We start from the raw sequence: 25,885 nt of genomic DNA on the forward strand, positions 1-25,885 counted from the left end.
AAGCATTTTTATTTTATTTTATTTTAATTGTGAAGCATACCTGAAACCACTTTGTTCTTTATTTAGTGATTAAAGAAAGGTTAAAATACTAATATGTTACGTATGAAACATCGAGCAACTTATATTACTTACTCCCTACATAATTATTACTCCATGTCAAAGTCTGCATTGACATTTTTAGATGATAATAATAATAACTTAATTTTACAATATAATAACACATTAATTTGAGAAACAGTAACCACAACATAAAACATTAATTACATTAATTTTAAATTACTGTAGTTTTAAAATAAAAGTAATTATAAAATTTACATAAAAATATTAACTATTAAAAATTGGTGTAATATTAAAAAAATAATAACACATTAATAAAATTAAAATTAAAATTTTTCATAAAAAAACTTAGAAACTTACTTACACTTATGTTAAAAAATTTGATATATTTTATTTTTATTTACTTACATTTATACGATCATATTTTGATATTTAAGCATATTTTGATATTAATATAATAAATAATTGTATAATTTTTAAAATTAGATAATAAAAATATATTTAAAAAATAAATTATTGTCAAAATATTAAAAAATGAAAAAAATCCCTCATAAGACATGAGAGAAACAACTAATTTATTATAGACTTAAATATGTTTTTAGTCTTTCAAATTTTAAGGTAAATTTAACCACTAGAATTAGCCTAGTAGTTGGGTGGGGAGGGGTTGGAGTAGTTAGAAGCATGAGGACCAAGTTCAATCCTCATTGCGACCATTTTTGTAATCTTTCTTATCTTTACAAAAAATAAATAAAATTTTAAGGTAAATTTGTGTTTAATTTCTCAAATTTAAAATTGTTATTTTAGTTTCTATAATTTCAAAAAATATTATTTTAATCTTTATATTCAAATTTTGATATTTTTTATTAAATATTATTGCATAAAATCTGTTTATTAATGTCTCTATTAGTGAAAACATCACATTAAATCTAGTTGATATTGTATAATTATTTTAATTTATCACTTTTATATAAGCTATTTATGAATTAAGAGACTAAAACAAGATTTTTAAAAATTACAGGGACTAAAAATAACAATTTTAAATTTGAGAGACATAAAATAAATTTATCTTAAATTTAAGAGACTAAAAATATATTTAAGCATTTATTATATTTAAGGGAATTGGAGATAAGATTGGGAGTAGCATGGGTGAGCGGGAGAATTGAAATTTGAAGGAAGAGAAGAGTGTTTGGAAAATGAATGGAGATTGGATGGAATTGGATTTAGCATTTGGCGACGCCATTTCTGAACTCCAATTCGCGCCTCACTCTAACAACAACCTCCTCATCTCTTCTTGGGACTCCGTAAGTTTCTTTCATTCCTTTCCTTCGTTCCATTCCATTCCCTCATTCTCAATTTCTCTTTCTCATTCAGAATCTTCGCCTCTACGACGTCGACGCCTCCATCCTCAGACTCCAAGCTCCTTCCCAAGCTCCTCTTCTCGCTTCCTGCTTCCCAGACCACGCCCTTGCCTTCACCGCCGCCTCCGACGGATTCATCCGAAGGTCTTCACTTTCCTTCTTCCCAGTTTTCATATAAATTACATTTAATTTTCCTTCTCCATTTTGTTTTATATTAACAACTTTTGTAAAATAAATATGGTTACCTAACGTGATTCACTGTGTGTTAAAGCTGACAATTAAAGATTAATCTGATGCCTTCTGTCGACTAAATATTATTTTAACTTATTTTTAAATTGCTTAATAGGTTTTTAATGTAGAAGGTAAAAATAGAACGTTTTTAATCATTAATTATTAATAACAACATATTTAATAAGAAAATTGGAAAACGAAATAAGCAGCATGGTGTGACTATCGTTAGTTTCACATAGGATATGATATATGATGTGTGTTTTACATTTTATTTTTTATAGGTATGACTTGCATTCAGGACATGTTGATACAGTGGGTAGTCACGATGATATAGCAACGTGTGTTGGATATTCCAATCAAACATGTAAGCTAATTAGACCAGTAGACCACTATTTTTTTTTTTTTTTTTTTTCTGTTAATAATTGTTGCATTTTATTGTTTTTTTTTTTAATTATTGGTATTATATTGAAAGGGCATATTAGCGATACATGGTTTCTTATGTTTTTTTCATGTGTGTTGAGAGTTGAGACATTCAAGGATAGGTAACTTATTACATGTTAGATGTTATGTTACTAGTTTAGCTCTGATACAATCATTGGTGGATATATCTGCAAACCCAAAAACTTGTGGACTATGCCAACAATTTCTAAGCATAAGCCTTGATCATTTCTCAAGCCTTGAGAAATTATTGAAGTATACGGATTAATAATTTCTTGCTGGGGAATTCAAGATGCTGTTATGACGGTGAGAGATGAAATAAAAAAGTAAAATTGCAATTTAAAAGTATTAATTTTTTTCTCAAAAATTGTTTCAACCTGCCAATCATGTCTTACGGGTAACCTAATTTTACTAATGCTGACTTTTTTCAGTTGTAATTATAAATTACATATTCTCAGAAGCTTATAAAAGTTAAAATGTTGATATGCTAGTTTTGGCAACAAAAGGTCTCATGGCCATGGTGTATTGTCTTTCAAAAAAGTTCATATTATTCTTAGCCTTGGTTATTACAGGTCAGTTGATCACATCTGGATTTGACAAGAAGTTAATTTCGTGGGACATGCATACGGAGAAGGCTTCTTCGTGTTTGAGAAGTCTAGATGCAGAGGTGGACTCCATGTATGTCTCTGGGTTTAATCTTACTGTAGCCATTGGAGCATCAGTGCATGTTTATGATTTACGTAACTTTGACAAACCAGTTCAATCAAAAGAGGCATTGAATGGACCACACTTGAGCTGTGTTAGTTCAATTCCAGATGCAGAAGGTATGAACTATGTGGTGTTATTTTATTCAGTCAACCTAGGAAGGTTGCTGCTGTTCTTTCTGATCCACTAAGGACTTTTTCAAGTCCTGTCATATTTTAAGTTATTTGGTTTTCCAGATACCATTAATACATGAGATTTGAAAATGCTAGACAAACTGTTCATAGGCAATCACCAATCACAATCAGAAATCAGAGTTTAGGCAGATTTTAAGTCTGTTGTTGTTGCAGGATTCGCAGTTGGGTCTGTAGATGGACGAGTATCACTGCAGATTTCCTATCCATCCAGTTCAAATGACATTAGGTCAGTTTTAGATGAACATTTTACATTTCATATTTGCCTTTTTTAAAATTCAGATACTACATTTGCCTTTCCCTTTTCCCTTTTCTCAGTCGTTGAGGTTCACAAAAGGACTTGCTTACTTGCCGAACGACTAATAAGGATGCAGTGCACTCCAGTAGTTCTAATTTTATAACCTAACTTCCATAGTTACAACACCTACATTTTGCTATTGTAACCTTGTAGGCAATCCATTCAACGATAAGGAAAAATTTAACTGTGAATGAGAGACTAGAGCAGTTATAATATGCATAATTCTGTTTAACAGCCACATGATGTATTTGCCAAGGGTTGATTTGGTTTGGTCTGATTATAGGTCTGATTTGATGGTTTTCATGTCATGAAATACACACTTTTAAAACAGTAACCATGTTATTGCACTTGGATAGACACTTCACATGCTCACAGTCACAGCTATATCTTATTATTTTTTCTATTTTATTTTTTAACTGTTATACCTATCTAATTATGGAAAAAAGGCAATTAACCGATAATAGACAGTTCAAATACTCGTAGCTATAGTTTACATTTGTTTTCTTCATATTTTTATTTATATCCAATATCCAATTATGGGAAAAGGTTATTGACAAGAGATTAAGACAAGAAACTCCCATTATTGAAAATCAATTTGGATTTATGCCTGAGAGGTCAACCATGGAAACAATGTACTTGTTGCGACACTTTTGAAAAAGTGGGTTAAAAATCTAACTCAACTTTACAAAATCAAAATCTATTTGTAAGGTGATGATTGTTCCTTACTTATATCCACTATTATGGCCTTATTCTTAATTGATATGAGATCCCTTATACATTTTCTTACATGTCGAGGACTGAATATGTTGAGCATGAAGTTTGTAAGAATGGACATCTACGAGTGGTCCGATAACGACTCAATAATAGGTGACTTGATAAACTCAACATTATTTGCTAGGATAGCATAGGCTTTAATATGCACGGATGCATCCTAAGAAAGTGCTTTAGGAACCTAACTCGACTTTACAAAATCAATTTGTAAGGTGAAGATTGTTTCCTACTTATATACACTAATTTAGCCACATCACTAATTGATTCCCAATACACTTGATGGAGAGAAATTTGATGAAACAAAAGATTTTTATTAGGTTTTCATTGACTTGGAAAAGGCATATGATCGAGTGTCAAGAGAGGCTTTGTAGAAGGCCTTAGAGAAGAAAGGAAATTGCATTGCAAATATTTTGAGCAATCAAGGAAATTTATTTATTAATTATTAGGAGGTAATAACAATGGTGAGCATACAATATGGTGTCACATTAGTTTTTCCTATGGCCCTAAGAATGCCCGAGGGTTAGCTTTGAACCCTTGTGTTTTTTCTTTATAGTCTTCGACGTCCTAACCAAGCAAATCAAAGAGCCAGTACCACTATACATGCTTTTTGTAGACGATATAAATTTGGTTGGAGGACTAACTGACTAGATAAACGAGTAGTTAGATATGTGGAGGTAGGCTTTGAAAATCAGCTTTTGCGTAGGTAAAAATAAAATAAATTATAGGGAATGTAAGCTTAGCAAGAGGTGCAACAAGTATAACCTGGAGAACATACTTTTCTACAAGTAATGCAATTTAAATATCTGGGGTCCATCATATAGGATAAATGGAAATAAAGAGATGAAAACCATAGGATTCAACTATAATGGATAAAATGGAGGAGTGCATACTACTCATGCTTAAAGGAAAGTTTTACTGCACAACAATAGAACCTACAATGCTGTATGGAACTGAATGTTGGGCAAGTGAAAAGCCAATAAGAGAATATAGTACATTCCATGTAGCAAAAGGGTGAATGGACATGTTAGACAAGATAGAATTAGGAATGCATTCGGTAGAGAAAAAGTTGGGGTAACACCTATTATAGAAAAAGACAGAATTTTTTGATGGTTTAGACGTGTGGAGAAGATCAGTAGATGTTCCAATAAGGAGAGCAGATTAGATGGAGGGTAATCCAGTTGCTAGAGGCAGAAGCAGACCCAGAAAAACTATAAGCCAAACATTTAAGAAGCACTTAAGCGGTTAATAATTTATTTATAGATATGATCTGATTTATTACAGAACATTATAGTGTCGTTTAATCCGTAGTCAATCCAATCTAGTGAGAAACAGATTGGTTGTTGTATGCCTATACAAATTACAAATGGGAATGTTACAATAATTAGATAAACTATAGGTCTATAGCTTTTTATGTTCACTTTTAAAACATCGATTCTCTCTTTTGATTTAAGATTTATGTTTTATGTTAATCTTATAATAATTTACGTAATATTATAGCTTTGTAGTGTCTTATAATTTTTAAAATTTGTAATGTCCCGTTGTATCATATGGCCTACTCCTATATTATATTTCTTGACTATTGAACACATTAGGACATAAATTCTTTGGTGCTTGATTCCTATTTTGAGCTCATGGGTGGAGCGTGTGTGTGGTGTTCCCTGTCTAATTGTTTGCGCAACACTGAGAAAATCGACATTTGCAACTTCTTTCTATTTTCTCGATTTCAGCTACCATTGACCATGAATTATTGATCGTTTGCAAAATTTGTTGAATTAAATACATGCCTAACTGATATCCTAAACCATATATCCATTTATTGTTTGATTTGGACCCTAATGTTTTACGCTGAAAGCATTTGAGTTTGCAGATTGTTGTTAATCACTACCACAACTTCTAACATTTTGATTTATCGAATCCCCACAGATATATATTCCGGTGTCATCCAAAATCAAAGGATGGACGGCATTATTTGGTATCAGTGAATGACATTGCATTCAGTCCACTGTATGTACCTTCTCTTCTTATATAGGTTGCCATTATAAATTATAAAACTTGAAATTTGATTAATATAATTTCTATTTAGTGTATCTGGTGCTTTTGCCACCGGTGACAATGAAGGTTATGTTACCATATGGGATGCTGGAAGTAGGAAAAGACTAGTTGAGGTATTTGCCTATCAAGTTCATAATTGTTTCTACTCCTTATAGTGTTTGTAAATTGTAATCAGCTCATTAGTTTCCGTGCTTTACTACCCATCTTTTCTGAATTTCAGTTTCCCAGACACCCAAATAGTGTTGCATCCTTATCATACAACCACGAGGGACAGCTTCTGGCTGTAGCGTCAAGCCATTCTTACCAAGAAGCAAATGAAATGTGAGTAATTCTCATGCTATTTGTCCTTTAGCTCATTTCTTCCATATCAAATGTGAAACCTGATGTTCTGTTCCAATGTTACGATTGGCATTGCAATTTTCATTTCTTGCCTCATAATCATAAAGGAATGAGACAACGGGTTTCAGTTTGTTTTACACTTTTTTTAAGTGTATAAATATCTCTTGATCTTAGTATTTGCCAATGTATAATTAAGGACTCTAAAGTTTGTGCTTCCAAATTTAATATTTTATTGAAAGAAAATGCCTAAGATGTATAATGTATTAGTGAGATATGATATTTGCAACACCTGAATGATTTATTTTTCATTTTATGCTTTGTTGGAATTTCTATATACGCAGGATATTGTAAATTGAGCATGGGTTACCTTTTATTTATTTTGTTTATGAATCATGAAAATTTTCTTCCTTTCTTTTACTCATGCGATATAGCTTGTCTTGGCCATGGACCATGGTTATTTAGTATGTACATTTTATTGATTTTCAAATATGAACTTTGGTCTTTGTAAATTTTAATTTCCATTTAAATTATGAGAACCCTTCATCCCAGTACACTTAGACCAAAAAGGCCTTGATAGCTGTTAGGTCATGTTGAATATTGAAAGATTTAATTACTTCATAAACAGTTAGGCAAGAAACAGAACTGGGCCTTGCTGGCTGAAGCTAAACTTGTAAATATTCTTGAGTTACGCCTTTATTCTATTAATCTGATTATTTCATCTTTGCTACTGATAGAGAAAAACCACCTCGTCTATTCATCCATAAAGTGGACAACATTGATATTGGATCAATCTCTGCTAGCAGGAATAGTTAAAGCATTTATGCAATGCTTGCCAAGGAAGGTAAATGGTTAAATCCTTGCTATTTAATTTTGAAACAGGGATTTCTTAGGTTCTAAATTTCTCTACATTAGTTTTTCCCCCCCTTTTTTAATTCTCAGATATTTGCCTGATTTTCATTATTTTTTGAACAAACATGAGAGAAACCTCCTTTCATGCAATGACCATAAAATGATGTTGCCATTGCAGTGTACTTGGAGGAGGCACCGCGGTGAAGAAAATAGATTGCATAATTTGTAATTCTTTTAAGAGGTAAAAGGAGATCAAGAAAAATGTTGGGAAAAAAATGTTAAAAAGGAATGCATGATAAATAACTTTATTAAAAAGTTATTTATAATGAAGCCTAATAACGTTATGTGATTTATGGAGCCTTTTTCAGTTAGTGCGATATGGAGGTTGTTGATCCAAAATTTATCATTTTAGAAAGAAAAGAAAATCATTATATATTCTGTTTGAAAGGAATCAGCATCTAAACTGGAAAAAAATGACAAACATACAAGTTGAGGGAATATACTCTTTGAGCCCCATATTTGGCGCCCATTCACACTCTTCAATGTAAAAAATCTTTAGATTAACTGAAATATTGGTTTCAACTTGTTAAATATTCATCTTTATATCAAACGACTTTTTATATATCAATAGCTGACGATCTAACTGTGGTTGAGTATGATGTATGAATAATAGAGTATCAGAAAACAAAATCTTACATTCATTTAAATTAACGTAAAAAAAAATGCTTTTATGTGAATAATCATCTATTCAAATTAATGTAACTGTGTATAGAGTAGCTTTTTTATTTATTTATAAATTTGTTGAATTGATATATGTATTAAAATTTTTTAATTTAATAACTAAATTGTTAATATTAAATATAAATAATAAATTATTAAATGAAGTAACTAATTAAGATTTACATTTAGTAAGTGAATTTTTTTTAAACCAAAACATATGTTATTTAATAATTGATATTTATTGAATATTATTTTATACATTAAAATAAATTAATATAATTTATTCAACCATTTTAAAATTGTATGAAACTTTATATAGCTGATTTAATTTGACATTCGGATGTTAATAGAACTTATTTCTATGTATGTGTATATATATGTATATATTGGTATAAGTTTTACAATTATTATATTATTTAATAATTTTATATAAGAAATATGTTTTCTTGATCTAATTATTGAATTATACTTCTATAATTATATATCACTTTAAAAATTCTTGTCAAATTTTATTTAAATTTAATAAGAAAGTAGTAGTTATTTTTTATAATTATATTATTAATACATAGTATTTATTAGTTTTATTGATGAATAATTTTAGATAACATAATTGAAATATCTTTAATAAGATCTCTCTTTTAATAATTTCTTTTTATACAAGACTCGTATTTGAGTAGAAAGACTGAACTTAGGATTGCTTACTTGATGATTAATAATAAACTATTTATATATACTTTTAGTTTGGATGCAAATTCAGTGGTTGGGAACTAATTGTTGATTTATCTGATAAAAATATTATAAAATGCAGAGAAAAGAAGAACTTTGATGTCGATGACGTGCGGGTCCCAGAAAGCCGCACGTGGCAGCGCGTGGTTTTAGCGTTGGAAGAACGCAAATTCGACACTGCATTTGGTCACGACTTTTATATAGAAAAAAGACAAATAAGATGCGCATCATTTTCTAATCAAAATGGAGGTACCGTGAATATTAAATATATATATAATCATCAAAAGATATTCATCTCTCTCAAACCTTTTCAGATAAGAATTTTAAAACAGCAATCATTATACTTAGAGTATATAGATTTTGGCCAAGAAGAATAACTGTAGAACAATCAATAATTATTTTATGCTTCATACTTCATAGAGCATTTCATGTTTTTGGTGAAAATAAGTTGAATACAAGACTTAAATGATATTTATTTTAATAAAATATTAAATTTGTTGGATTTCTTATCGTATTCTGGTCTTACTTTCTTTAGTAGCACTGTTCCTTCACTTTTATTTAAAAAAAAAGGAGAAAAAATCTTACCTTTTAAATTTTATTTTTATTAATAACAAGTTATTTATCTTAAAATAAATAATCTTATATATATATATATATATATATATATATATATATATATATAAGCAGAAAGCATAAAATATCTTTTTTTTTCAGTACTATTAATAAGGATATTTTATTTTGATATACACAAATTTTTGATTTATTTACTTATAGTTACATTTAAATTACTTTCTCTTTCATTATTTATTTATTTATTTATTATTTTTTTTCTACTTGAAAGATGATGAGTTTTCAAACTTATCTTTAAATAATTACTTACTTTTTTTTAAATAGTGAGAGATATAATACCTCTTTTTTTTTGTTGAATAATGTTCATTAATAATAATAAATTTATATTTAAAGAAAAAAAATGATAAATAGGGAACTAAACTAATTCCCGAATTTTCCTAATAGTTGACATGATTCAATTTTTAGCACATGCACGTTTCACCTGCATTTTTAGAACAAAAAATTCAAAATAATTATGCATATCATTTTTTTATAATTTCCATTTTATATTTTTATTGATATTTTATATTTTTTTATATTTAAATTAATTATACATACATTTTTTCATTTTTTTTATTAATATCTTATATTACTTTGATATTTGTGTTGTTTAATAAAAACTGAGATTTTATATCATTATTATAGTTTCTTAGATAAGGAGTTGCGACAAGAATAATTCTTTTATTTTTATATGAATTGATCATATTGGAATAAAATACACCTTTAAGTTATATAAAAAAATATATTTTATTTAATATTTATAGATTATTATTATTTTTAAAGAGTTTAATGCATATGTTTTGATAGTTTAAATTTTTTTATTTAATTAAAAAATTAAAATTAATTTAATATAATCTTTAAGATGATTCTATCGAATAAAAAATTTATGATATATGCAATTAAATGACATTATTCAAAAGTTTTACGTTTTGCATATAAATTTTTTAAATTAAACGTTTTATAAACCAATACTTTTAAAAATAATTATTAATTTTATTTAAAATATTATTATTTTTCACTCATTCTCTTATTTAATATTATTAATAATTTATATATATAAAAATTATAATCACGACAACAAATTTTTGAATTTAAAATTTTTCTACATATTATTTGAATTTAAAATGATAAACTCATATATGATGGTGAGATCAATATGAGTGTTTTTTATTTAAATAATACTATTTTAAAAAATATTTAGTAACTGTGTAATTTTATTTTTCAGATTAACATTATTTATTGTTTATAGGATTTTTGATTCTAATAAATAATTTTTTTTAATCAAATAAGTAATTTTCTTAGAAACAGTTTTTAATCAAATAAGTAATTTTCTAAGAAACAATTTTTAATCAAATAAGTAATTTTCTTTTTAATATGTTTATCTAAATTATTTATTTTAAATAATTTTTATTTTCTTAAGAAACTATTCCGGGGTTATATTTTAGAAAACTACCGTTTTATTTTTATTTTAAACAAACTAATCCATTTTGACACAAACTTCAATAGTTATCTGTAAAAAAAATAAAAATTACTTGAATAGTTATCATTTAAAAAAAAAAGATGTTACAGTGTTCTTCTCTAGTGAGTCTATAAAAGGAAAACCAGAAGGTCACGCATATGATGCGTGTGATGAACCATAACCATGTCGGACGAGGAACACCACTTCGAGTCAAAGGCTGATGCTGGGGCATCAAAGACATTCCCCCAACAAGCTGGTACCATCCGCAAGAACGGTTACATTGTCATCAAGAACAGGCCATGCAAGGTTTCTTTTTTCTTTTTCTCTTTTTATTTTAAAAAAAATTATGGTGACCCTTTGAATTTTTTTTACTTTTGATCGCGATTTTTATTGAAAGGTTTGTTTTTGTTAATTGGATCGCGACAATTGATGTGATCAATCAAACCCCATTTGGGTATTTTTGATAAAATTGAGTTTCATGTGAAAAGGGTCCCTCTTTATGGTTTTCCCCTTTTTTTGGGGGGTTTTGTTTGTGAAAAACTAGGTTAAAGTTTTGTTTTTTGATTTTTGGGTTTGTGTTGGTTGGACAGGTTGTGGAGGTTTCCACTTCCAAAACTGGCAAGCATGGACACGCAAAGTGTCACTTTGTTGGAATTGACATCTTCACTGGCAAAAAGCTTGAGGATATTGTCCCATCTTCCCATAACTGTGATGTATGAGAGTGTCTTTTGGATTTGGGTTTTACTTTTTTTAATTAGGTCACTTTATGTTTGTGGTATGGTATGATGTGTGTGTGTTTCGTGGTTACTACAGGTTCCTCATGTCAATCGTATAGACTACCAGCTCATCGATATCTCAGAAGATGGATTTGTGAGATTTCAATTACACATCTCATGTTAATCCTTTCTTTTTAGAGGGGGATTTTAAGCTACACCTATGTGACATTTACCCTAAAGTGATTTGATGTGATATATAAATAAGGTTATTTGGAAGGATAAATGGTTATTTGCATTTTTACACTGTTTTCTTTAATTGCATGTTTGTATCGGTTTATTAAATTTTTCTGAAAAAAAAATGGAGAAAAAAAAAAAAAAGATGAATTAAACAGGTATTGACAAATCATTGGTCTAAGTAAAACTTGATTCTGTTTGTCTAAGCAAGATTTCAGATTCGAATTTTCTATATGAAAAAAACGTGTTTTGAAAGAGAGAATTCACTAAAAAATGGTTAGTAAGCTTCTCTAGAGAGATTAGTCATGATACTTTGGATCAACATGGTTAAAAAAAATAAAAAATTAGCCTGATTAGTAGTTAAAATATGTAATTAATAACTATATATGATTCGAGTTTAATATTTACTGTATGTATAGTTTAGCTGCATGATCTCATTTTACACATTCTCTCTTGATATGGTATGTTTAATATAGTTTGGTAATTGGTTAATAATGTATGTTACCTTGTCCTTAAAGATAGGATAGTGTGGCTTTTTTCTTAAAAGTGAACTAAGCATATTTTTCAATGATTATATTAGGTGAGTCTGCTGACTGATAGTGGTGGTACTAAGGATGACCTTAGGCTTCCAACCGATGAAAATCTGCTTTCGCAGGTTAGTTTGTTCGATACCTTCTTTACATGATCTGGATTGAATAGTTGCATGAAATTGTAAATTATGGCTTATGAAGTGTGACCCCTTGATGATGACGTTGTTTGTCTTGTGGTCTTGTTAATTATAGTTGCATGAAATTGTTGTGCATTATGGTTTATGAAGTATAACCACTTGATGACGACATTGTTTGTCTTATGTTTTTGATAACTTATGTCTAGTTAAATAAAGTATAATAAGAGTATGTTTGGATATACATTAGAAGCGCTTTTTGAGAGTTTCTCTATTGAAAATAGAGTATTTTTTAGTAAAGAAACTCTTAAAAGTGCTTTTAAGCTTGTATCCAAACTAGTTCTAAGTAATGATACTGGCAAGGTGTTGATCATATGTTAAACTTTTATATTTTGCTTCATCTTTACTGATTTCAATTTGTGTGAAGCAGATCAAGGATGGATTTGCTGATGGCAAAGATCTGGTCGTGTCTGTTATGTCTTCCATGGGCGAGGAGCAGATTTGTGCCCTTAAGGACATTGGCCCTAAGTAATAGTACAATGTCAGTTGAATGCTGGAAAGCAGAAGTTGGAACTGAGATGAATGATATAGTATTTGTTTTTCACTTTTTATGTGGGTTTGTAAACTAAATCAGCCAAAATTTGTACCATTCTTACAAGATGTGGTCAAAATTGGATGGCTTTATTTGGGAGTTCTTGACCTATATTTTCATTATGTTGGATCAATACTTGAACCATAAACTGCTAAATGGTGTGCAATTATGTTGGCCTCAGGCTAATAATTCTATTTACAGGCTTATCAAAACCCCTTAACTTTTCTAGTATAATTTTCTTCATTATGATGTTTATTAATTGCATCTGAAATTTATACTTTGTTTAGGGAAAAAAGAAAAATGAGACCCTGGTTCTGTACTCATTGTTTCTTTTATTTTTTTTCCCTTGAATTATACGGCAAGACGCCATACCAGTTCCTACTATAGACAGATGAGACATAGATTAAATTGTGTAGTGTCAACCACATCTTATAGTGTTTGTTTTTCGGTTAAACCTAACAAAAAGCCAATCCACCATACCACCTCCTTCTACTACGTTTTTATCTTTGATGAAGTGTGGAAATTTTTGTATGATTATGAGGCGTTTCTATATTTTTTTTGGATGGTTGTCTTATTTCTTTGATTAGAAAATATATGGAGAACTGAAGTTTTCTATCCAATGAAATAACTTTCTTTGTTATGTAAGGAAATATGAAGTATGTAAGACATGGTTATTAAAGTTGAGTTCGTATCTCCGGTGAAGGAAAAAAAATCCCCCAACTGCATTTCAGAGGATATTAATGTAAGGATGTATTTTATTAGAGGCCTTTTAGGAAAATTCTTCGATGACCAGTAAGATCAATGAGCACTAAGTTAAAATAAGAAGATAAAGTAAATTAGGTTTTTCTCCCAAGATAAAATTAACTTATATACTGAATCTTTTAGAGAAATTAGATTAAAAAAAAAATTTCATACATAAAAGTTAAATGTGTAAGTTAATTTTAATTTATGAAAGAAATTTATTTTATTTACGTATAAATATTCATAGAGAATTTGTGCAAACATGACCTTAATGTTTTTATTTTTGGTGAGTTTAATGTACATAACTAGGTTGTGTTTGCTCACACCAAATCTAGAGAAGTTCACAAGTCCCTCGTTCATGATACGTTGGAGACGTGAATCAATCCGATGCAGCTTATTTACCATAAATCCTTTCGATACTACAAGCACTTTCAGCTAACTTTCAAACTGCCAACCCAAAGTAAAAGTAGCTCCAATGTAAAATAACAAAACAAGCTTGCAACTTATGAAAGTAACTAAGAAATTATTTAAGTAGCCAAACATAACTTAGATAACCAAAAAGAACTAGCCAAAATGTTTGACAAAACAATTGTACATTCCTGAAAATTTGGTTATGAACTGAACTCACTGCTATCATGTGATCTATGTAATCAACCTCACTTAATGAGATAAGACTAATGTTTATAATTGTACATCAAGGTGGATAAAACGGAAAATGTGGCATTTAGCTATCAATCTTTATTTTATGTAGAACATCACTGCAATTTAACACGAGAATTGCGAGTTGCTTCTGGACTGTAATTGTTGTTAATGCAACTGACTCACATTCATGAAGTGGCCCAAAGAGGCAAGGATTACTACTTCATGTTGATGATTGGGAGCTATGGAAAATATTTTAATGGAAGATTTATCTCGCAGACCGAACAACTGTGCCGAGCCAGTCGTCAGGGATGCTGCTTCTCAGATCTCCATTTAAGGCCCTTAATGAGTGGCTTGTTGCTGCCTGAAACGCTGCATCAGGAGCTGAGATAATAGACAAACAGATCAAATATAACAAACATTACCTTGACAATGTAGACATCAATTCCAAGTTTTGCTATCATTGCAGCTTCTGATATCTTTGTTTTCATCCCACCAGTTGTATCATGGGCAGCAACAGTTAGTTCAACTGTACAAAACACATGCCACAAAATGCAATCCATACATTTAATGATCAATTAAGTGCCAAAATGAAACAGGCAGAAAAGAATAACTAAGGATCTATTTGGATAAATCTCTCTAAAAGCACTTCTAAGAGAAAAAAGTAAGAAAGAAAAATATAATAAACTTTTCTATAAGCTAAAACTAGCTCATGCATAAGTTAAAAATAATTTTTTAGAGATATTATGTGAGACAGCTTCTACAAATTAGCTTATGCACGAGTTAATTTTAGTTAATGAAAAAACTTATTTCATTTTTCTTTCCTATTTATATTTCCTAAAAGTTCTTTTAGAGAAGTTTGTTCAAATAGACCTAAGCCATTGTGAATGTCTAACAAGTCTTCTAAGAACATTTACGGGAATAATGATTTCAGAAAGATGTCCTACCCCAAAAAATGAGACCAAATAATAGAAGACACAGAAAAATTAATGATTTTCTAAATCTGCTTACTTGAGTTCTGCAACTTCGGTTTTACAACTGACCAGCTTCCATCTTCAGCAACAGCTGTCACAGTTGAAAGTGTTGCTATGTAATATCCAACCATGAAGAGAGTAGACCATATGGAAGATCAAGTAAACAACAAATGCTCACCAATCTCCTTTAAGAGTACTGCATCAGGTTCCGTTGGAGGGCGATCATATACCCCATATACATCTGTCTTTGAGCAATGCTTCATGGAAAACATTCATGTAATTTCTTCTATAATTTGATATTTATAATTTAAGATAGGCTGTTCCAAGTACTTTGTTTCAAGATGATTCAAAATTTTGGTTTTGCAAACCTATTACCTATCTAGCTTATCAATATAATCCTTTAACAGTGAAGTCCATGTTTGCTACAGATTTAACCCAACACAAATGTCATTCTCACAAACGAGGACTTGCATCGAGAGGAAATTATAAGACCATTGTTAGCTAAACAGCTCAGGCATTTGGAGTATTACAAATATTCATCACTTGAAGATAAGAACTGTTAACTGTATATTCTATACTAACTAGAAGACCAATTGGTTTGGTATGTTCAGAAAGTACTTTATATCTGTAGAAATTCAAGAATAAGAAAATGCATATGATGTATGAAGGATACCAGAAAAACAACATATTCAGGTTTTGAGTACGCTGCCAGATGACTTATGATAACATCTCCACTCAAAATAGTGCATTCCTGAAAGCAAACTTACTTAACAATGTCATTTCCATTAAGAATGAATAATGAACAATAAATCTGAATACAGTCTCTACCTGAATCTCATCAAGCACTGCATCTCCATGCAGAACCTAGACAAATTACAATGGGCCCCACATTATTCAAAGTAAAGAAGAAAAAGAAAGAGAAAAACAATTACAAAATTGGGAACCTTCAATGTAAAGGTCAAAGGAAAAAAAATTAAGTGTATACTTTTATAACCCTAACTTTAGATTCTATATAGAAAGAACTATCTTTTTCTTTTTCATTTGCAGCTGTATATGACAATTCATTTGCTTTAGACATTGCAAATATAATAGTATAGTGCTCAAGCAAAGAGGATATAGTTGGGACCTATGGCACATTTTGCATTAGTTTGTAGCTTATGGGAGCATTTCAAATTTTCAATTGACATAAGTATTTGATTTCTAACTTATAACAGATCTCTTATAAGTTCATAGGTACATGTAAAAAGTTTGGATAAGGAAGCTTTTGAAAAGGTTGAGGTGCATAAGTTCATTTTAATTTATGTGAGAAGTTCTTGATTCATTTTATTTTATTTTTCTATAACTGCTTGTTGAGGAAGTTAATCCAAACTGACTCTATATCAATTTAGATGGAACTACCCTGTACCTAGCAAGCTTTGTATGTATCAACTAGAAACTATAGCATATAGTGTGGCAGATCCAACATTCTAGCCTAATTTTTCTCTACATGCATCACCCTTTAAGACAAAACATTAACGAAAAAGTTAATCCAGGCTTTCATTAAATTTTAGCTACTTTAACATTTTAAGTACTACCAACAACCAAAATGACTTTTCTAAGAAATATTTAGAAACAATAAAAGACCATTCACATGTAGCGAGAAAAATGTTTAAAAGCTTCAAACTAGTGAAATAAATTAAGAATTCACTCTTACAGGTGTAAAACCAGAATCTATTGCCTTAGCCACCGAAGATAAATCAGCTGAAGATATCTGCACATGTTGAATATGAACTTACAAGAGTAACAATATAAAAGGTAGACAAAACAAGTCTACAATTCATTATGTTGATGAATATGATCTGACAAATATTCAGTTGATAGTTTACTAACATGTCTCTCACTGGTGATCCATCCACATGAAAAAGGTGACATTCCAATTGAAGGGATGCCCTCTGCACAGAGAAACAAATATCTTTTAGAATGAATTCCATTACTTTGCAAAAAAATAAGAATATGATGCTAAAAAACAGGGGCAAAACAGATAGCAGCATGTATTAAGTTTCAGCTGAAGGATAATTATCAACATTAATGTAGCACATAGCTTACACAACATTTCAATTTCAAATAAAACCTAAAAAGGGATAACATCTATAGCTTTGGTGGATTATTGGTTTTCCATTAATTGTAAAAGCCAAAGCGTTTTGCAGACATACATAATTTCTATCGATTTTTACTTGCACAATATCTGTTCACCTTAAGGTGTTTGTAAAAGCACGGATTAACATCTAGAGAGAGAGAGAGAGAACATTTGTGCTTCTACATTCCATTAAGTCCCAAGGTAAGGAGTGTATAAATTTAAGAATTGCTATCTATACATCCCCAAAACAATGAAGCTGTGGGTCGATGTCTTAGTTAGACCAAACATGACCAAAGACTGGGGAGATAATGTGAGCCAATTCTTGGTATGACTGAAAAGATTAAATGTATATCGTGATGTTACCATAATAACATTCAGTAAATTACTTATGACCTACTTAGATAACTAAAAGCAGAAAGTCTTGAAACAAAAGATAAATACCCAATTATTTCTATCTATATATTTGGACATATATAGATAGAAACAATTGTAAAACTACCTCTGGCTAGTGCTCTAACAATTTCAAGATTGAGAGTGGTTACCTGAAATTAAACATAATCGGAATGATAAGCACAGAGAAGATCTTCATTCTAAAAGTAATTTGCATTAATGTTATCATAATTTAGAAAGAAAAAAAAAATTTCTGCATACCGTTCAAGGATTATAGAAATTTCAGCCAATACATATACAAGTGAAAATAAAAATAATTAATATTATCAGAACATGCTAGTGATACTGATACCACTTGGCCAGTTTCTTCTAATATATATAAATATGGCACTGGTTTTAGCCTGAACTTTTTTTCCATAAATTGTGGTGTGTGAGAAATAGAATATTAATTCTTGAATTATACTAGTCAAATATCATTTTTGTGACATTCAACTAAAATTCTTGATTAAACTCCTTAGTTAGGAAAAATATCTACTTCTTGCAAACTAAACTTTGAGAATTATGGTTACAAAACAGACTAGAATGAGCTATAACATTAGCATATAAACTGAATTTGGAAACAGAAGATTTTGAGTTTCATCATGAAGTTCAGGACCAAATTTGTTAACATCAACTTGGTATGGACAAACAACTATTTCTCAGGTGCCAGCTGGACTGGTATAAAGTCGAAATGTTGCACTTGTCCTTACAACCTTAACAATTACAACTGAAGTGAGATTTTGCCAACAATTACTTACAGAAATTCGGGTAGCAACAAAACCACCTTTGACAAGAGGTTTATTCAGTTGCCCCTTGTGTACACCAGATTTGCTAGCTTGGAAATGCCCAAAAGAACCTGAGAGCACCACAGGATTAAGGACCAAAATTCGTTAATTCCATCCACCCAAGGCAACAGAGAATATTATATCTTCATCAGCTTTTATTTAAATAATTTACAACAATTAATAGATTGCAGATACTTGGAGAAATCTTTTATCAGGTGACTTACATTAAAGAAAGAGTAGTTGTCCATTATGCAACATCAAATTGGTCTTCCATTTATAAATACATCAAATTGATTCTCCAAAGATATATCTGATATTTAATGTTATATTTTTGCTATCAAATTGATCCTTAAAATGACATCAAATTGGTCCTTGAGGGACAAATCTAATGACATTAATTACCATTGGAGGACAAACTTGGTCATTGGTGTCATTAATAATTGGAAGGCCAATGTAATGTTGTGTACTCATTTCTATATATATATGATATTGCAATATTCAAAAATCTATTTTCTAACATTTTTTTTAATTTTTTTTTCATGCATTGTCAGTGTGAAAATCCATTCACTATTAATCAATCAGAAATTAACCTAGGAGTTGAGCATAAGTGGTTAATGTGTTGAACTTAAGGTTGAGTTGTTTAGACAATATCCGAGTTTGATTCTTGACGAAAACAATCATTGCCTAACCTTTACTTCATGACAGAGCCAAATCAACCTAAGACAAAGCCTTAGGACGGAGATGTGAAATAAAAAATAATTAGAAATCATCTCATCGTTTAAGTAGTTATATAAAAGTCAACAAAACTTATTATTTTTATGACAATCTATGATTGAATGACAATGGAAAAGACCTTTCCATAAATTAAATTCTTATTTTTATTATTATTAATACAAAAAAAATTCCTGAAGGCAAAAAGAACAAGAAAATGAACTGAAGGAACCTGCTCCATGAACAACAATGAAACGGCTACATTCAGTAGCAGAATGATCTCCAAATTCTTCAGGGTTACAACAAATTTCTGAACCTCCATGTCTCTTGCTCCAATCCATCCCAGGAGGCTTCTCAGAAGATGCAATCATTGCTTGCCTCAGCTGTTCCGAAACCTTCTGAAGAATCTCCTCATTGACCATCTCCAATTCATTTTTGCAAGTGATCGCAGCTCCTCCTGAACACCCCAACAAAATCACTTCACTTTTTCCACTGATGGAAAATCCTCAGAGTCCAGCACTCCATGTAAAACACTAATGAGTAATGGGTTTCATCCAAATTTAACATAACAGAAAACAACCTAATGGGTATGTTTGCTCAATCAAGAGAGACACCCCAGATGCTTATATGCAAGAAAAAAAGCTAACTTTGATGTGGGGGAGGCTAGCAGCATTGTAAAGCAACAAACTTTGGAAAGAAATGATGCAAATGATGAAAAGGAGTTAAAGATGCAAAAACAAAAGAGAGAGAGAGTGTGTGTGTGTGATACCGAGTTTGACTATGCAACGGATTGGTTGAGTGAAAGGAGAATGAGACTGATTCTTGTTCAGTTCTTCCATTTCCCTTCTCCGATTCTCAACTCAACACCTCCTTCAACCCCAAGTTGACTACTCAAAGACGGTGAATCTTTTTTAAATTTAATAAATATGTTGTTCTCGTTAATTGTTTTACTCCGGAAATAGGTGAATAATTCCAAATTCTTCTACACTTTTTAATTTTGTTAAGATCAGAGATTATTTTTCATCATCATGGTTCTTTCTTCTCCATCAACTACTTAGCACCAAAATGTTTTTGGATATATTTTTCAGAATTTTTTTAATTTTTATTTATCATAATTATTTATAAATTAAATTTTAATATTTTAAAATAAATTATCAATAAATAAAATTTATTTTATCCTATAATATAAATTATTTATCATAAATCTAAGATATAATTTATATTTTAAAAATATTTATTTGAATAAATTTTAAATATAATTTATATATTTAATCATAATATTTATTAATATATATAATTATTATATTCTTTTAGTTATATATAATACTTTATTGTGCCAACTAAAATACTAATTATAAATATAAAGAATCATAAAATTTAAAATTATTTAAAATATATTTGATTATTTATAAATATTCTTAGAATTTGTATATGTTACATAATAGCTGATAATTTTTACAATATTGAATAGGAGTATCATGACATTTTTATTGAAATAAATTTTTTTATTTAATTTGGAAGTATTAAATTCTCATTTATTTCATGAGAACTTGTGAGAAACATAAGTAAAAAATACCTTTAAAAATATTATTTTTTAATTAAAAATCAAACTAACTTTTATAACTTTAGATTTTCATAGAAGTATCAAACACCTCCAAATAGTATTTAATTGAAGGAGAATGGAGAGAAAAATGAGAAATTTTTTATATATTTTTTATTTGATTCAATTTTTAAATTGAAAGGGAAGGACAATAATTTATAAAGTTTAACAGTGATACATAATATAAAATAATTTTACCCAGTTAATTAAATAAATATTATCATTAATATAACTTTTTTATTTATTTATTATAAAAATCGACAACCCATCATATCTGTGATTAGACACGGTGTAAAATTGTTTTACGTTCCAATACATCACCTTGTTTCTCTTTATTTTAACTCTCTTTGAATTGTCATTGTAAAAAAAATAAAAATAAAAAATTCTCACGAGGTTAAAAGTTAAAAAAAAAACTCATTCTTCTTTCCCTGCATGGTTTTGGGCCAGATACTTCTGGCTTGAGTTGGGCTTAAGAAAAAGGCTCAATCCATTGTAAATGGGCTTATATTGAGTTTTACGTTTTAAAGCCAGGTGAACACTAATCTAACATTTTCTTTCTTTCACGTTTAGTTACGTTGAAAAATAGGACAACCCAAATAAAATGACACTATAATTCATTGAAGACTTAAGATAACTAACAAGTTCTACCATAGTTGGTACAAATTGTTTTGATAATTTTTTCAATCTCAAAATAAATTAGTGCACTAAAAGACGTTAACTTAATTGATTCCATACTTAAACATTACCCAGTAAAGTTTCATTTAATAAATTTGAAAATCACATTATTAATATCTATTTTTTAATAAATATAATATTTATCAGTGTAATGTATATATATATATATATACTTAAAAAAAACATATAAAAAAATAGTGATTTTTGAATACAGACCCTATTGGAAAATGATGTAAACGTGTGTCCCAAAAGGCATTACTATTGAACTACAAATTTTGTTGCTCCATTGTTTTATTTCATTAGCCCCAACTTGCTTTAACTACGTGGACACATTCAGATCCTATGTAAAGCTATGGTCAAAATATAATACACGTGGAGAACGTAACTCTCCATTCACACTAACTCATTCTTTTAGTGTTAAATTAAATTAGCCTAAACTCACCTTCAAATATCATTATTAGTAGTTTTTAATCTTATAAACAGTTCGATAAGTAGAGTTAAGTTTAAAGTCTTTAGAAATTTTTTTTGAGTTTTTCTATTGATGATAAAAAATATTTTTTTAGAAAAATAAAAGCAATAACATTTATAATCATCTAATATGTTTAACTTTTAAAATCTTATATAGTTGATTATACTTTGAAAAATGAATTATAATTTATTTTGAAAAATTTTTAAATGTCAACCATTTGTATCTTTAAAATAATTCATTTCAATTTTTTGAATAAATTATATTTCCTAGTATATATAAGAGATGCTCGAATTGTATTATTTCCTTCTTTAATTTTTTTTTTACAAAAATACACTAAAGATAAAATATATTGAATTTTATTTCATAGAGTTCAGTATCTATATTAATGGTTCAACTTTTTGTTAAATAAAAATTACACTAATGACAAAAGTTAAACACTTATCATTACTATTAGTATTTTAGTTTATACAATGCACAAACATGTTTGCTATATATAATTAAAATTTATATAAAAATAAATACTGTATTTAAATATATAAATTATATTTAAAATTTATAAAAGTAAATATTTTTAAATATATAAATTATATTTCAGATTTATAATAAATAAATTATATTGTAGCAAAAAAAATATTTATTTATTACAAATTTATTTTAAAATATTAACATTTATTTAATAAATAATTAAAATAAATAAAAATCAAATTAAATAAAAAGTTAAAAGAATACTATAAATCTTCTCATTAAAGAAAATATTTAAAAATATTTTTGTGTAATTAAAATAATTATTCGTATTTAATATATAAGAGTTAATATATGTTCATGATTGGATAATACTTGATTTAATCTTCATAAACAAGATTTCGAGTTTAATTCTAATTTTCTGAGTTTACTTATATGATTATGCGGATAAGATTCTCACCGTTAATGACACAGTTTGAATGAGATTCATGCATGATTCTTGGTGTGTGAAATCTCCACAAAAGTTTGATAACTAGGCCAATATATAAGCTGCTACTATAAAGATATGGGTCATGAAGGAGTTCAGAAGAGTATGATTGATCTTCTTTATTTCTGTTGAGCACAAAGTTATTTTTGTATATATTTGCATCCAATAATGCACTATTTTTGTATATATTTGCATCCAATAATGCACGCAGAAAGGGTCCATATAATGTTTAATGGGGGACAAGAGATGACACACTTTATGCCCTAGCACGAGTGGTCCATCATCATTCTCAACTTTTGAACCTAGTACGATAACGATGTGAATTGAAAGTTTGATTCACAGCCCTATTTTTTCGATATTCTTTTAAGAAGAAGAAGGTAAAAGAACTAATTAATGGAACATTTTTTGTGGCAAAATAAAAAGACACGTTAACATCATGCTACTTTTTTAGTTTACACCATGTGCCTAACTTTACTACGTACCAAAATTTGAACTTAACCATGCATCTTATAGGCCCTAGCCCTAGGTGATCACGTGCTGGATAGGAGCATTTTTGGATAGATGCTACAAGGAGTAATATTAAAAGTTTAAAACTATAATTATCACTATTTAACGAACAAGTATTCGGTATATTGTGTCTGCTTCAGCTCAATAACTCAATCTAAAATATTTTAATGTAAGTAACCGATTGAGAAAAACATTTTAAAAAAAAAACTAAATTTTAACGATTGATATCTATTCATGCATTAGTTAGGAAGAAGTAGGATAAATCTATTTTGTTTTACTAAAAGAAAAGTGACAAAATATCTTAATCTAATTCAGATTTGGTATGCGGAGATCACAAGTTAATATTTAATTATTTATTCTAAGATATTGTAACCATATTCATTAAAAAAAAGAGTGGAAAATCTAAGTAGAGTAGCATTGATTAGGACATCAATGTTAGGTAAATGTAACACGTTGATTTATTTTATTTTTTTGAAAAAAGGGAAAAAGCATATTGTTGACTACAGTGGACAACCATATCATATTGTCTGCTCATGAATAAAAGTGAACAATAGTTTTTTATTTTTGTTTTTATTTTAAATTATTTAAAATACCCTTTTTATAACTACAATATCCTCTTTTGTGATCATTTTTTTCTCTAGGAAGTGATTTGGCTTTAGATCGATCTCGGTGTTGCGATGGTAACAATGTCTTAGAAGGGATTGATTTGGTGAAGTTGACGGAGTTTCTATCATTGTCGTCATGCATGTTCTTGACGACGAGGCATTGGTTGATTCAAAAGAGTGCATCCTACGTGAGGGAGATGAGGTTGCTGGTGTTGTCAAGGTGGTTGAAGTGATTCCTGTCGTTATTGTCAGGCGCGTCCTCAACGATGACTCGTTGGTGGATTTGGAAGAGTGCATCCTAGGTGAGCAAGAGGAGATCATCAATGTCGTTGAGGTAGTTAACGTGATTCTTGTTGTTATCATCGTCATCTGCATCCTTGGCGACGATGTGCTAATGGGGTATGGAAGAGTGTCATGCACGAGTAAGACAAGGTGTGAATAACTAATTTTATCCGGACCTACAAAAGTAATGAAATGGACGTCTATTATGAAGTGGAGGAGCTCCCAAAGTATGAAAGCAACACCATATGATAACAAGGAGCTTGAAGTCGAAACAAGTTAATTTTAGTAGCTTAGAATGGGCTATTCCAAAATCGGAATGGGTCGTTCCCAAGTCAGAACGGCCCGTTTCAAGTTACTAAAAAGACATAAAACCCTAATTGAGAACGGGACAAAATGGGTCGTTCCAGTGTAGTTCGGTATGGGACACGTTCAAATCTAGATTGGGCCGTTCCAGGTTCAAATTTAGCTCATAACAGAACGATTCAAAACGGGCCGTTCTGAATCTAGAACGGGTCGTTTTGGTCAGGTCTGACATTTATAAATAGCAGACTCGGGCACTGTTCTTGGGCCAGAAAAATAAGATTCCTAATAGCTCGAAAATTCTCTCTCTTCCTCTCTCTTTGTATTTCTTGAAATTAGTGAGGCATCTGTGTAGTGTGAAAGGTAGCCAAAACACACCTAATATATCATCATATTTGAAGATTCAACACGATAACAAGTTCAACAATTTATCTGCCTCACATTTGGTATCACATTCTTTTCTTAACCTTTTTTTTATTTGTTGAAAATAATTGCAAGAGTGAATGTGATTTTTTGTCTTCAAGATTATTGTTTAGAAAGTATTCAATATACAACAAATAATAACATTAATTGAATAACATTTTTATCTTTAACGTTATTTAATTACGAGAGTTTAATGACTAATCACTTGTTAGCTTGAATTCTCGTGTAAAGATTATTTTAAAAAAAAATTAGTAACGTTAATTCTATCTTTAGCATTATTATGATCGCTCAACGTTTATTTATTTGTTAACTTAAATTATTATGCAAGTTTCAAATAAAAATGAAAAAAAAGGTTTCTTTTTTTTTTCTTCATCTATAAGAGCACCTCCAATAGGAGGTGCTTAGTGTGTGTCTTACTTGTAAGCAATTGTGCTTACAAGAACTTCTCGTTGGAGTAAACATACGTGGCAGCAAGGGTTCTTAAACTTTTTTCCTTGTTGCTTGTAGAAGCAACGGTTCTTAAACATACGTGGCACCTGTTATTGCTCTCGGTTGACTCCCTCCGAGTGCATGCATGTCTGAAACCTCCGCTGCGCGGAACCCCTTGACCGGATCCCCTCTACCACGCGGAAACCCCCGACCAACCCCGTCAACCGCGCACAAAAACCCCT

At 29.6% G+C, this 25,885-nt stretch overlaps 3 protein-coding genes across 7 annotated transcripts; 2 read left to right on the top strand and 1 right to left on the bottom strand.

The window, feature by feature from the left end:
- Window positions 1–1,178: 1,178 nt before the first annotated feature.
- On the top strand, window positions 1,179–8,982 carry LOC109802066 (Transducin/WD40 repeat-like superfamily protein). Of its 2 annotated transcripts, XR_003804433.2 has the most exons (11): window positions 1,179–1,358; window positions 1,429–1,559; window positions 1,928–2,010; window positions 2,657–2,908; window positions 3,137–3,209; window positions 5,973–6,053; window positions 6,133–6,214; window positions 6,322–6,422; window positions 7,175–7,281; window positions 7,468–7,530; window positions 8,818–8,982. XR_003804433.2 is itself a non-coding variant. In XM_020363274.3 (10 exons), exons 1-9 carry the CDS (start codon window positions 1,251–1,253, stop codon window positions 7,251–7,253), a joined length of 990 nt encoding a protein of 329 aa, XP_020218863.1. In that variant the 5' UTR covers window positions 1,179–1,250; the 3' UTR covers window positions 7,254–7,281; window positions 7,468–7,688. The 2 variants fall into 2 exon arrangements, 1 of the variants encoding a protein (XP_020218863.1); XM_020363274.3 differs by lacking the exon at window positions 8,818–8,982 and having other exon boundaries at window positions 7,468–7,688.
- A 1,962-nt stretch (window positions 8,983–10,944) lies between these two features.
- On the top strand, window positions 10,945–13,221 carry LOC109802067 (eukaryotic translation initiation factor 5A). 2 transcript variants are annotated; one of them, XM_020363275.3, is made up of 5 exons: window positions 10,946–11,109; window positions 11,394–11,516; window positions 11,617–11,673; window positions 12,334–12,408; window positions 12,848–13,221. In XM_020363275.3, the coding sequence occupies exons 1-5, from the start codon at window positions 10,987–10,989 to the stop codon at window positions 12,947–12,949; spliced, it is 480 nt and encodes a 159-aa protein (XP_020218864.1). In that variant the 5' UTR covers window positions 10,946–10,986; the 3' UTR covers window positions 12,950–13,221. The 2 variants fall into 2 exon arrangements, with proteins under 2 accessions (XP_082922655.1, XP_020218864.1); XM_083066529.1 differs by lacking the exon at window positions 11,617–11,673 and having other exon boundaries at window positions 10,945–11,109.
- Window positions 13,222–14,228: 1,007 nt separating this feature from the next.
- Window positions 14,229–20,342, bottom strand: LOC109803037 (Amino acid kinase family protein). 3 transcript variants are annotated; one of them, XM_020364492.3, is made up of 12 exons: window positions 20,174–20,342; window positions 19,637–19,861; window positions 18,667–18,764; window positions 17,979–18,021; window positions 17,233–17,294; window positions 17,057–17,113; window positions 16,192–16,227; window positions 16,037–16,114; window positions 15,542–15,620; window positions 15,401–15,454; window positions 14,815–14,918; window positions 14,229–14,749 (listed from the first exon to the last, which is right to left on the bottom strand). In XM_020364492.3, exons 1-12 carry the CDS (start codon window positions 20,241–20,243, stop codon window positions 14,732–14,734), a joined length of 924 nt encoding a protein of 307 aa, XP_020220081.1. In that variant the 5' UTR covers window positions 20,244–20,342; the 3' UTR covers window positions 14,229–14,731. The 3 variants fall into 3 exon arrangements, with proteins under 3 accessions (XP_020220081.1, XP_020220079.1, XP_020220080.1); XM_020364490.3 differs by having other exon boundaries at window positions 14,229–14,753; window positions 20,174–20,338; XM_020364491.3 differs by having other exon boundaries at window positions 14,229–14,753; window positions 15,542–15,608; window positions 20,174–20,335.
- Window positions 20,343–25,885: the final 5,543 nt, after the last annotated feature.

This window comes from Cajanus cajan, chromosome 11 (assembly GCF_000230855.2).
Source record: "Cajanus cajan strain Asha chromosome 11, NIPB_CcT2T_4, whole genome shotgun sequence".
NCBI lineage: Eukaryota > Viridiplantae > Streptophyta > Magnoliopsida > Fabales > Fabaceae > Cajanus > Cajanus cajan.

Excerpts from the sequence above, each read along its gene's own strand:
- LOC109803037 (XM_020364490.3), bottom strand. The coding sequence starts at position 20,243 with ATGGAAGAACTGAACAAGAATCAGTCTCATTCTCCTTTCACTCAACCA. Across the intron at positions 18,022-18,666 it reads TTGTTGCTACCCGAATTTCT|GTAACCACTCTCAATCTTGA; the intron begins GTAAGTAATTGT and ends GTTTAATTTCAG. Across the intron at positions 15,621-16,036 it reads CTGAATATGTTGTTTTTCTG|CATTGCTCAAAGACAGATGT; the intron begins GTATCCTTCATA and ends TTTTCCATGAAG.
- LOC109802066 (XM_020363274.3), top strand. The coding sequence starts at position 1,251 with ATGAATGGAGATTGGATGGAATTGGATTTAGCATTTGGCGACGCCATT. Across the intron at positions 1,560-1,927 it reads TCCGACGGATTCATCCGAAG|GTATGACTTGCATTCAGGAC; the intron begins GTCTTCACTTTC and ends TATTTTTTATAG. Across the intron at positions 6,215-6,321 it reads GTAGGAAAAGACTAGTTGAG|TTTCCCAGACACCCAAATAG; the intron begins GTATTTGCCTAT and ends TCTGAATTTCAG.
- LOC109802067 (XM_020363275.3), top strand. The coding sequence starts at position 10,987 with ATGTCGGACGAGGAACACCACTTCGAGTCAAAGGCTGATGCTGGGGCA. Across the intron at positions 11,674-12,333 it reads ATATCTCAGAAGATGGATTT|GTGAGTCTGCTGACTGATAG; the intron begins GTGAGATTTCAA and ends TGATTATATTAG. Across the intron at positions 12,409-12,847 it reads ATGAAAATCTGCTTTCGCAG|ATCAAGGATGGATTTGCTGA; the intron begins GTTAGTTTGTTC and ends TGTGTGAAGCAG.